A 12,713-nucleotide genomic window follows, 5' to 3' on the forward strand; every position below is an offset into this window, starting at 1 on the left:
TTATATTACAAAGCCACTGTAATCAAAACAGCCTGGTACTGGCCAAGAATAGGCATATAGATCAATGGAACAGAACAGAGAACCCAGAAATTGACCCAAGCCATTATGCTCAATTATATTTGACAAAGGAGGCAAGGGCATACAATGGAGTCAAAAGAGAGTCTCTTCAATAAATGGTGTTGGGAAAACTGGACAGATACATGCAAAAAAAAAAAAAAAGAAACTAGACCACCAACTTATACCATACACAAGAATGAACTCAAAATGGATAAAAGACTTAAGTGTAAGTGGTGAAACCATAAAAATCCTAGAGGAAACCATAGGCAGCAAAATCTCAGATATCTCTCATAGCAATGTTTGCTGATACATCTCCTAGAGCAAGGGAAACAAATGAGAAAACAAATAGGACTACATCAAACTGAAAAGCTTTTGCACAGCAAAAGAAACCATCAACAAAATGAAAAGGGAGCCCACTATATGGTAGAACATATTTGCCAATGATATATCGGATAAGGGGTTAATTTCCAAAATATATAAGGAACTCATACAACTTCATAAAAGGAAGACAATCCATTTTAAAATTGGGCAAAGCACCTAAATAGACACTTCTCCACAGTGGACATAAAGATGTCCAATAGACATGAAAAAATGCTCAGTCACTAATCATCAGAGAGATGCAAGTTAAAACACAATGAAGTATTACCTCACACCTATCAGAAGGCTATTATGCCTTCTGATAGGTGTGAGGTAACAAATCAACAAATGACAAGTGCTGGGAAGGATGTGGAGAAAATGAAACCCTGGTACACTACTAGGTGGGAATGCAGACTGGTGGATCCACTATGGAAAATAGTACAGAGTTTCATCAAAAAAACTAAAATTGGAACTGCCATTTGACCCAGTGATTCCACTTCTAGGAACATTCTAAGAAACCCAAAACATTAATCAGAAAAAATATATATACCCCTATGTTCATAGCAGTATAATTTATAATAGCTAAGATCTGGAAACAACCCAAGCACTCATCAGATGAGTGGATAAAAAAGATGTGGTACATTTACACCATGGAATACTATGCAGAAGTAAAAACGAAGGATCTCTTACCCTTTGAAACAGCATGGAGGGACCTGAAGCGTATTATGCTAAGCAAAATAAGCCAGTCAGAAAAAGACAAATATCGCATGATCTCACTTATATGTGGAATCCAATAAACAATATAAACTGATGAATAAAATAGATCCAAAAACATAGAAGCATGGAACAGACTCATGAATCTCAGAGGGAAGGTGGGGGTAGGGGAGTGGGTGGGGAGAGATTAACCAAAGAACTTATATGCATATACTGTATGCATAACCCATGGACACAGACAGTAGTGTAGTGAAGGCCTGGGGTGGTGGGAAAGGAGAGAGGGGTGATAAGAGGGGCCAACAGGAAAAGAAAAAGGGGACATCTGTATTACTTTCAACAATAAAGGTAAATTTTAAAAAATTATAATAAAACAAAAGAATTGTAATAGTTTTAATAGGTTTATCCTTCATTCCTTCAACAGAGATTGTAAAACAAATTAAAATTTCAAGAAGACTTAAAGAGGCTTACCGATCTGTTTGTAAAACATGGATAAGATGTTCCATTGCTTGAATACCCACTTCCAAGCGATATTTCTGCACAAAATAAAAATGTTAAAGAAACTAATATCCAATTTAATAAACTTGATAACTAACAAAGTGTTACCGACCTTAGATAATGATTTGAGAGCACGCACGGCATTTCTTCGATCATCTAGTAAAGTAGATGAAGCTACTCGGTCACAAAGCTTTTGGATCTGTTGTAGAAAAATGAAACAGCATTAACAGAAGAGAAAGCACAAAAAAGAAACATGAAGTTTTCCCCAAATTTATACCACCTAATTCTGAAAAAACTAAAAATAAATAAAAATGAATCAACAAATGGGACGTGATGGAAATGGTCTTTCACAAATGTAAGTAACTATTTAAGTAATATTATAATATCATTAAATAACTAGGTAATAATTTAGTCTCATTACAGAGATCAAACAGAGACACTTGAAAAATAAAAGTGGTGGAAGAGACATCACATAAATTAAGTCACATAAACTGAGAAATTAAAAGAAATCATTAGTAGACCCAGAGTTTTCTAAACATGCCTATTATGACTGTTTGAACCAAGAAGGGAGCATAATCCATGAGGGTTATGGTAGAAGACGGGAGGTTATTTAAAAATTTTTTAAACTATAATTGTTTATATCATAATTTTACCATATATTTAAACAAGAAAGTCAGAACTGTATATAAAATTTTTAAAGTTTTGAGTGTACCTTATAATCTACAAAGATGAAACATTTCTATTATAAAAACTTTTAATAAATTTACAATTAAAATTCAAACTGAATTTTAAAATAAACATTGAGCATTATTTACAATAGGAAAAAACTGGAAATAACTGTCCAAAAAGAGAAGAAAAACTAAATGAATTGTGGTAAATTCTTTGGTATATACTTTGCAGCTACTCAAAAGAATTGACTGTATTAACATGAAAATACTATTACTTAACTAGAGGCCCAATGCACGAAATTCGTGCAAGAGTAGGCCTTCCTTCCCCCAGCTGCTGGCACCAGCTTCCTTCTTACACCCGGGACCCAGGCTTTCCTCCCGCTGCCGGCAGGCACCCAGGACCCGGGCTTCCCTCGCAGCCCTGGCTTCGTCCGGAAGGTTGTCTGGTCTAATTAGCATATTATGCTTTTATTATTATAGATAAATAGTGGAGGGAGGGGGAGAAAGTTGTAAAACTATATGTAAATTGTGAGCCTATTAAAGCAAAAGTACCAAACTGTGTATGTAAACTTTCATTAAAAAAAAGAATTTGGAAACTTAAAACTATATTTTCTAGAAGAAAAATCTTTGTGAACTTTAATTAGGCAAGATTTCTCAGGTATATATTAAGAGCACAATCCATAAAAGAAAAACATAATAAATTGGAGTTTATCACTGCTGCTCTTCAAAAAATACTGTTAAGGGAATGAAAAGATAAGCCACAAATTGGATGAAAATACTTGGAAAACATCTGATAAAGGATAGTTTTAAAGACCACTATAATTCAAGTACTTTATAGAGCTAACAGTTATTATTTTATTATAAATTACTCATTCTTTAATGACAGTCCTTACAAAGATTCTATAAATACTATTTTGGCATATCACTCAAACTTTTGCACCCTATGTATCCGAGTAAATAGTGTTTAAATACATAGTGTTTTCCAAATTATATTCTGTAGGCTTCTAGTGTCCCAGAAGATATTAATAGATTTCCTATGATCACAAAACTTGTGGAAACAAGGTTACACAAAATTAAATAGGTTTCTGCACTGCAGGATTTCTAAGTCTTTACTATGCTGACTTGCATTTTTCATCCTACAGAAACAGTATTACCAAAGCAAGCTTTACTTTTTTATTTTATTCATTCTAACTGCTCAGATTGAGGAATTATTCCTACCATAAACTGTATTCACTTTTATATTTATTATATTGATTTTCCAAAATGGAAAGACCATAACTTACTCTTTATTAAATAACTGATACCTTTCTTACTATAATTTTTTTTTACCATTAAAAAAAACTACATAATTATCTTTTGAAAACATGAACCTCATTACCCAACTTAAAAAAATGTCTTAGGCCAAAAATAGTTTTCCTAATAAGCATATTGTAATTTCCTCTACTTGGGTCTTCTACATCTTTAAATTTTTTTCTAGGTAGTTTATATTATGACTGGGAAATCTTTTGTAGGCATTTTCTGCTTTTTTTTAATCCTATACTTCAAGCACAGACTGGCTCTAGATCTAGGAACTCCACCTGAATTTCCATCTCCATTTGCAGTAGTTTGTCCTAGTGCAATTCAGGACTTGAACTCCAGCCTCAATCCCATCTTTGGTGAATGTATAGAGACTTATGTCAAAATGTGAATTTTCATGTCTGGAAGCTTCTCAATCATTATTTACTGAATGTGAAAGCTATTTGATGGTGGCGGAGATACTTAGCTTTAGGAATACTGGAGGGAGATAATCATAACTCTAAGACTTTAGCCTTTTTTTAAAAATTTCAGTCATTTATTTTGTGTTCTAACATGCTAACATTTCAGCATTGTTGGTTGTTGTTGTTTTAAAGCTTTGAGATATACAGAAAGATAATATTATTTATTATGATGATAAAATAGCAATGAGGTTATTTTTATCTAACAGATTCACAAAATTAAAATAATAGTAGCACATACCAAATTATTCCATATTTATGAAATAAAAATCAAAACTAATCTATGCTATTAGAAGTCAGGACAGTGATTACTCATAGGGGCGGGCAGGGACTGAATGAAGCACAAAGGGGACTTCAGAGATGCTAGCAATGTTCTTCTGTTCCTTGATCTGGGTGTTGGTTATCTAGGTATGTTCAGGTTAAGATTTACATATAATATCACATGTGTACTTTTCTATATACTTCTATAAAATATTTAAAATACAACTATCCAGGATAGACAAAATATAAATTAGTGAACTTGCTGCCCTACCCAATTTGGCTCAATGGCTGCAGCGTCAGCCTGTGGAATGAAGGGTCCCAGGTTCAATACTGGTCAAGGGCACATACCTCGGTTGCAGCCTTAATGCCTGGCCCTGGTTGGGCTTGTGTGGGAGGCAAACAACCCATGTGTCTCTCTCACATTGATGTTTCTCTCTCTCTGTCTTTCCTCTTCCCTTCCACTATGTCTAAAAGTCAATGGAAAAAATATTCTCCAGTGAGGATTAACAACAACAAAGTGAACTTGCTTATATTCTCTCAGAAGGAAAGTAACCAAAAAAGTGGCAATTTGGCAAAAACTAGTAAACTTAAAATGTTTATACCCTTTCAGCCAGGCATTCCTACTTCTAGGAATTTATCCTTTAAAAATATACTCATAGCACCTGGCTGGGTGGCTCAGTTGGTTGGCGTGTTGTCCGTAGAACAAAAAAGGTTGCAGGTTCGATCCCAGGTCGGGTCTGTATGGGAGGCAACCGATCAATGTCTCTCTCTCTCCCTCACCCCCTTCCTTTCTCTAAACATACCCTTGGGTTAGGATTAAAAAAAAAAAAAAAAAAAAAAGGCCTACAACTACACAGTGTTATATATAAGAATGTTCTTTGTAGCAATATTTTTAATAGCTAAAATGGAAATCTACCTTCCACCCTGTAAGGATATAATAAAAAGTCTGCTACACGAAAGAGGGTTATAACTTGACTGTGCTAGCTCCCTGAACTTAGATTTCTAGCCTCCAGAACTATAAGCAATAAATTTCTGCTGTTTATTAAAAAAAAAAAAAAATCTAAAGGTTAATCCATCAGCCAGAGAATAGTGAACTAATACATGGTACACCTACAGGGTGGGGCAAAAGTAGGTTTACAGCTGTTCTCATGGAATATAATACAATAATTAATAAATAATAATATAAGAATAAACTGTTTTGTGTACTCACAATTATAAACCTACTTTTGCTCCACTTTGTACACTATGCAGCTGATCAAGTTGAATAAAGCAGATTCACATTTACTAACAAGAAAAGATGTTCAAGATATAGTAACTGAAAAAAAGAAAAAAACAAACAATATGCTCAATATGAGCTCATTTGGGTTTAACACTACATTAATAACAAACCATTTGAATATAAATGAAAAAAATTAAGACTATGCACCATATATTTTAGTGGGTTGCTAGAAATATTCATTGTCTGCATTACTTCTGATGTTTGAATTTTGATAATAAACAGGACTTATCTTTATAAGCAGAAAAGAGCAAAATGGAATAAAGTGAAATGGTTTGCTTTATTGGAATTTCTAGGATATTTTCATGACTGACTAAATTCATCTTTCAAAGTTGCTATTTTCATTCTACTGATCAAAATAGCATGAAATCAGCTCTTAATTGATAAAAATAAACTACCATAAGAAAAATAATCTCAATTAGTTCCCTGTAGCCTATAGGATAAAGCACAAATTTTTAAGATTAGACTACACAGTCATTACTCAGTCAATAAACACAATGACTACACATACACATTTGCTGTGCTAATCAAAATTAAAAATATGGTCTCTGGCCACAGGAGCCTGCATAGGCAAACAGTCATATAAATAAAGTATAATAACAAGTTAAAGGTATATAACTATGTGCTGAGTAAAGCAGGGGCATAAAAGGAAAAGCAATCAATTTTATATGAAAGTAAAACTACTATAGGCTGAATGCTTATATCCCCCTCCCCCAAATGCATATGTTGAAATCCTAACCCTTAATGTGATAGTAGTAGTAGGAGGTGGGGCTTTTGGGAGGTTATGTCATAAGGGTGGAGCCTTCATGAATGGGATTAGTGCCCTTATAAAGAGGCCCTAAAGAGCTAGCTCCTATACCTCTTTCCCTTGTGAAGACATAGTGAGAAAATGGCTATGTATAAACCAGGAAGTAAGCCTTCAGCAGATGCTCAATCTTGGACTTCCAGTCTCCAGAACTATGAGAAATAAGTTGCTGTTTAAGCCACCTGGTCTATGGTATTTTTGTTATAGCAGACTAAGATATTATTTAAGTTTGAAATATTAAGAATGCCACTTGAGTCAAAAATTAAAGGATGAGTATCACATGAAGAAGGAACTCCAGGCACAGAAAATGATTTCTTACTTTATATTTGTTATAAAACACACACACACACACACACACACACACACACACACACACACACACACACCTTATATATAATAAAAGCCTAATTTGCTAAGTGTCTGGTCGTCTGGTCGTCCAGTCAACCAATCAAAGTGTAATATGCAAAGATATGCTAAGGCCGCTCAACCGCTCACTATGACGTGCACTGACACCAGGGGGCAGATAGTTGACTGGTCGACCAGTCGCTATGACGTGCACTGACCACCAGGGGGCAGTCAACCAGTCTCTATGACGTGCACTGACCACCAGGGGGCAGGCACTCTGACCAGTAGGTTAGTTTGCTGCTGGGTTCCAGCCCATCGGGACTGGGTGAGATGGGCTGGACATGCCCTGGAGCCTTCCCGTGGTCCCTCCCTGGCTGGCCAACCTCCCGCATCCTCCCTGTCTCCAACTGTGCACCAGTGGGGTCCCTGGACCTGGCCTGCGCCCTTTCGCAATCTGGGACCCCTCGGGGTATGTCAGAGAGCCGGTTTCAGCCCAATCCCACAGGACAGGCCAAGGGACCCCACTGGTGCAAGAATTCATGTACCAGGCCTCTAATATCTATATCTATATAGATATTTGTTCTATTAAAACAATACATCAAAGGAAACTTTTTAAAATATGAGCATTTCCTTTTATAAGAATTTTAAATGCTTGTTATTTCTGGGAATGATTGATCTAAAATAATGTAGGGAGAAATAAGAAAATGTAAACTTAACTAAAAATAGATTTCTTTTTTAAATGAATCAAAGTATCTGCTTCAGTAGACTCAGATTAATAAGCAAATTACAAGCTGTTTTAGGTAATTATAAAATGTACCTTAAAATATTAAAATTAATCACTATTTAGAGTATACTATTTATACTTATAGAAATAAAATCCATTAATTCCTGAGTTTGGGAATGTATCAAGACTATTTTTAAGAATATAAACATGCATTTTATCTATTAAATTTGGGTTTTAATGGCAAGTACAAATTCTTACCAATTGGGGATTTTTATCGGAACTTTCTCTCTAGTGATTTAAGACAAACTCAAATCAGTCAACCATACTGCAAACCAACGAGAATCAAAAGTGAGTATAACAACTTATTTATTCAGAGTCATAACTGACCTATTTCGGATACATTCTGTCAATCACCAAAACGGTCTTTTCATTTTAGTGATTTCTGATAGTAATCTAGAACTAATTATAAGCTTCTCTGTCTTCTTAAAAAACGTAATTTTATAAGCTTTCTTCGATTTAAGCCTAAGTTCTCTCCAATATCATATATAGGGATGTCTTAGGTGTTAAATGAATATAAAAGTCTTGGCATAGTACCTGGTACCTATAAATACTCAAATATTAACAAACTTCTATTATTACAAAGCTTCTTATGACTTTTATGTATCTTTCTTTGATCCTGTTAGGCTTTTGGCTGCATTTCCATCATTTATGTTTCTGACAGACCATTTGTAGATTTTTATTTGCTACTAAGAAATTTATAATTAAGCAAGACAGTAATATATCTAGAGCCGGAAATTACTCAGGTTTAAAATCAAGATTGAGTACATGGACTTTGCAACTTCTGCTTTGCTATGTGAAAGCCTCATTACCTCTTGATAATATTCCAGATGGTTGAAGTTGCTGAATAAGTGACCTCTCCATAATAAAATGCTATGTTGCTACTCTTTACAGACAACTGAAACCAAATGAAAGAAAAGCACCTATACATATAAAAGGCTAATATGCTAAGTGTCCATCCGACCGGTTGCTATGATGCGCACTGACCACCAGGGGGCAGACGCTCAACGCATGAGGTGCCAACATGCGCACTGGCCATTTACAGAGAAATGGCACCGTGGACCTGGTGCCCACAAAGCAATACTCTGCTTCCCCAAGTAGGACACAGGCCCCGCCAGCACCCCGGAGGGACAGCCCACCAAATCGCAGCCGATGCTGCCAAGACCCATGGCGCAAAATGCAGCCCACAGCCCAGCCCAGCCCAGCCCAGAAACGGTTGCTGTGGGCACCAGGTAATGACGTCATGTAGTTATGCCCAGCTTCCTCTCCCTACTGACGATTAGCCTCCTTGCAGTTTCTTCAGCCCAGGAACGCGACTTGCTTTATAGCCAGGTGCAAACATTTCACACTTTAACCAGATGTCTGTGAAGCGTTTTCCCATGCCTCATCTCATTTGATCCTCACAGAAGTCCTGGAGTAGTAGATAGGAGACTTGGTAGAATCCTATTTTCTTTTCATTAACTGGAAAATGTAGATTTAGAAAGCTTAGAAACTTGCCCTGACTGAAAAGAAGAAATGGTGGACCTTGAAAATGACTTCAGGTTTTGTCACTGTGCAGAATATAGTCAAATTCTGCTGCAGTTAAATATTTTATCCTTTGTTCTCCCTGCATGATCTACAATAACAATCTGCTTCATGGTGATATTTAGTGCTGTGTTGCTGACAATTACCTGAAAGAGAAGTTGGGGTGCTTCACTGGACTGGGAAAAGTTTAGCTAAATCAGAAAGCAGGTCTAATTAAGCAAATTTATCTATATACTAGAGCAGGCGTCCTCAAACTACGGCCCGCAGGCCACATGCGGGTGTTTTTTGCCGTTTTGTTTTTTTACTTCAAAATAAGATATGTGCAGTGTGAATAGGAATTTATTCATAGTTTTTTTTTAAACTATAGTCCGGCCCTCCAATGGTCTGAGGGACAGTGAACTGGCCCCCTGTTTAAAAAGTTTGAGGACCCCTGTACTAGAGGCTGTATGCATGAAATTTGTGCAAGAGTAGGTCTTCCTTCCCTGGCTGCCGGCACCGGCTTCCCTCTGGCACCTGGGACCCGGGCTTCCCTGGCAGCCCAGGCTTCATCCGGTCCGGAAGGACATCCGGTCTAATTAGCATATTATGCTTTTATTATTATAGATATAAATCTCTCGCTGGCACCAATTGTATGTGTGTTTCAATTTGTCATTACCCATCGTGAATTTGGTTGACACTTCTATTATAGAGAAAGGGGGAATAGCGATATTAAAATATTCCTTCCAATTAATTTCCTTTCAATGTGCACAAATTCATGTACTGGGCCACTAGTATTATATATATTCCAAATATAGACAGGTCTATATTTTTCAGTTGATATTTATCAAGCAAAAAATTTGCAGCACACAAGTATGCTTGTCTTATATTAAGAAATTATAGATCTCAATGATCATTATTCCCTTTATTCCTTACTTGAAAAACCAACCCGGAGCAGTACAACTGGGCCTCTTTCTCTATTCTTTCTCTCTTTTGGTGATTTGAACCCTCTGTGTTTAAGCGGGGCACATGGCTGTACACCTAGACTACTTTTCAAGCCTTCCTTACATCTAGGCAGTGACTACATTGCCAATGAGTTGCCAGTACCTTCCAGGTCATGTTCTTCAATTTAAAGGAAGTTATTTGCTCTTTATTTTAAATCCTCACCTGAGAATATGTTTTAGAAAAATATAGCGAGATAGAGATAGAAGATAGAGATAGACAGAGAGAAACATCAAAGTGAGAAATACACATGGATCGGTTGCTGCCCTAACCCTGACTTGTATGCGCAGCAGTCAGGGATCCACCCACAACCTAGCTATGTGCCATGATAGGGGATCGAATCCACAAACTTTTGGTGCAGATGACAACACTCCAACCAACTGAGCCACCTGGCCAGAGTGAATCTTTTTGTTCTTGATTCTTCATTCTCATTCCCTCAGCTGGAACTTTAGCCTGGTTCAGTGATGCATCTTTAACAATTCAAGTAAGGGCAGCATCCTAGGGATGGCAGAACAACTTATAAAGCAGCACATAGGCCCCTGGACACCTGAGGAGCAGAACTACTCTACCCTAGGATCGCCTTCTAATTGGCCTTTTAGTGGAGAAAGACAAACTTTGGTCTCAGTTAAAGCTGTTTTTTGGCCTTAGTTCTAGCAGCTGATCCAATACCTGAACTAATAAACTAATTTTAAGAGGAAACGAGGCTCAGAAATAAGCAATAAACCCCAAAACACACTGCCTGTTTGGTGGCACAGTTCAAATTCTAACTGAGCTTCACACTTTTTCTACTATCCTATATTACCTCCCATGCAGAGAAATGTTAGTCTGAGTACCTACTGCAGGTACTATAGGGACTGCAAGGTTTTTTTGGTAAGTTGGGAAACATGGTAATGCAGTTTTAAAAATAATTTTAAGTCAATATTTTAAAATCCAAAGATTCATACAAAAATCCAGATTTCCCAACTTTTCTTGAAAAAAAAAAAATCAGCTTGGTAGCTAATGATAGCTAACACTGTATTTCATACAATTTAAGAAGCCATCGATTATAAGATTCACCACTTTTAAAAATGTATCACCAAGAACAAAGAAATACCGCCAATTATAATTACAAGATGCAACCTGATTTCAGAGATGTTTATTTTAAATGCTAACGTGCACCTCAAAATAGTTAAAATCTGGAACATATAGTACCTATTATGTGTCAGCTGTGTTCTAAAGTTCTTTATAGTTTTAACTATTAATGTTCACAAAAATCCTATGTAGTAGACACTATTACTATCCACATTTCAGATCTGAGGTAACAGAGTCATATTGGGTTATTTGTCCAAGTTCACAACACTAGTAAGTGGTGGGATGGCAATCAAAGCCAAGCAGTTTAAGTGCTTAATCACTTGGTTAAATCAGATCTCTGGACCTTCATTTCCGGAGGCCAACAACGGTCTGGAATTGAGCAGTAGATACACTTTCAAGTCAGGATATGCAGGCTCCAAGAGATTAAAAATGGCAGTGGAGGAAGAGGATGCTGCATGGACACGCTCCCAGGACCAAAATGAAATTACAACTAAAATACAGAAAAATTTCCTGAATAATCAAAGAATATGCAGGCTCCAGCTTCAGCCCAGACCTCTGCTCTCTTCTCTAATCCAACTTGCTTCAATGGACAATGATGTGACCCAATTGACACTTTTAGGATTAGAGTTCATGACTCTTGCATTAAGTAACAGAATGCTATGTATTAACAAAAAGCAGTTTTAAGGAGAAAAAAATTTTTGAGTAAAATTTAATTGAGAGTTAGTTTTATTTAGAGGGACCACAAAGAGATAATAAGGAAAAACTCAAGAAACAGTAGTTCTTTAATTCATATTATGCTAACTAGGTATGAAGTGGTCTGAGAGATAAAGACAATGATGAATTAGACATGGAACCTTTTATAAAGATGCTTTTATAGTCTATTACACTGGTAGTATAATTAACAAAAATAACTGTAAATATGGTATTTTAAATAATTTGTAATAAAATAGCCCTATGCTTTAACATGCAGTTCTCTAAGACATATCAATCAATGAAAAAGATAAGATATAGAAAACCATAAACAGTGTATCATCTATGAAAAAAGAGATAAATATGCTCATACAAATACGTGATTCCATAATGCACAAATGCACGATTATGCATAAAGGTCTGAAAGAATTTATACCAATTAAGAATAGTGGTTATTTCTGCAAAGAGAACTGAAATTGGAGATGGTAGTCAAAGAGGACTTAAACTTTACTAGCATTATTTGCCACTTTGTATAATTAAAAAATGAAAAGGCTTATCAATAAAATAGGTGTAACATCATGCAGCAAATGCAGGCGATCATGGATCAATTCTTCTCTGTTTTCAGTAACTTCCAAGTGAGATTCTCAATTCCACTTACCAAGAAAAATATGAAAAGGAAAAATCCCACAAACTAATTCATAATCAAAATTCATAATAACCTGACTTTGTTTGTTTTGCTACCCAATGGTGCCATTTATTTTTTTATTGTGATACACAAAGAAGACCAAAATAGAAGCAATGGGAATAGGAGAGACTAGGAAAGCAAAAAGTGATATAAGGAATGAAAAAATGAAAAACCACTGGAAAGTAAAAAAATAAAATAAAAATATGAAGGTGCCATAAAGCTAGGATGCTGAAGGAACATTTAAAATTTAAT

General features: G+C 35.9%; 1 protein-coding gene across 2 annotated transcripts in view; it reads right to left on the bottom strand.

The window, feature by feature from the left end:
• Window positions 1-12,713, bottom strand: part of USO1 (USO1 vesicle transport factor) — a 76,743-nt gene that overhangs the window by 56,706 nt on the left and 7,324 nt on the right. For both annotated transcript variants that reach the window (XM_079772247.1, XM_079772248.1), the window contains exons 2-3: window positions 1,736-1,822; window positions 1,597-1,661 (exon numbers count right to left, since the gene is read on the bottom strand). In XM_079772247.1, the coding sequence (XP_079628373.1) occupies window positions 1,597-1,661; window positions 1,736-1,822 (152 nt within the window). The remainder of the gene's footprint in view (window positions 1-1,596; window positions 1,662-1,735; window positions 1,823-12,713) is intronic.

Source organism: Cnephaeus nilssonii, assembly GCF_951640355.1.
Source record: "Cnephaeus nilssonii genome assembly, chromosome: 1".
In the NCBI taxonomy this organism is placed as follows: Eukaryota; Metazoa; Chordata; class Mammalia; order Chiroptera; family Vespertilionidae; genus Cnephaeus; species Cnephaeus nilssonii.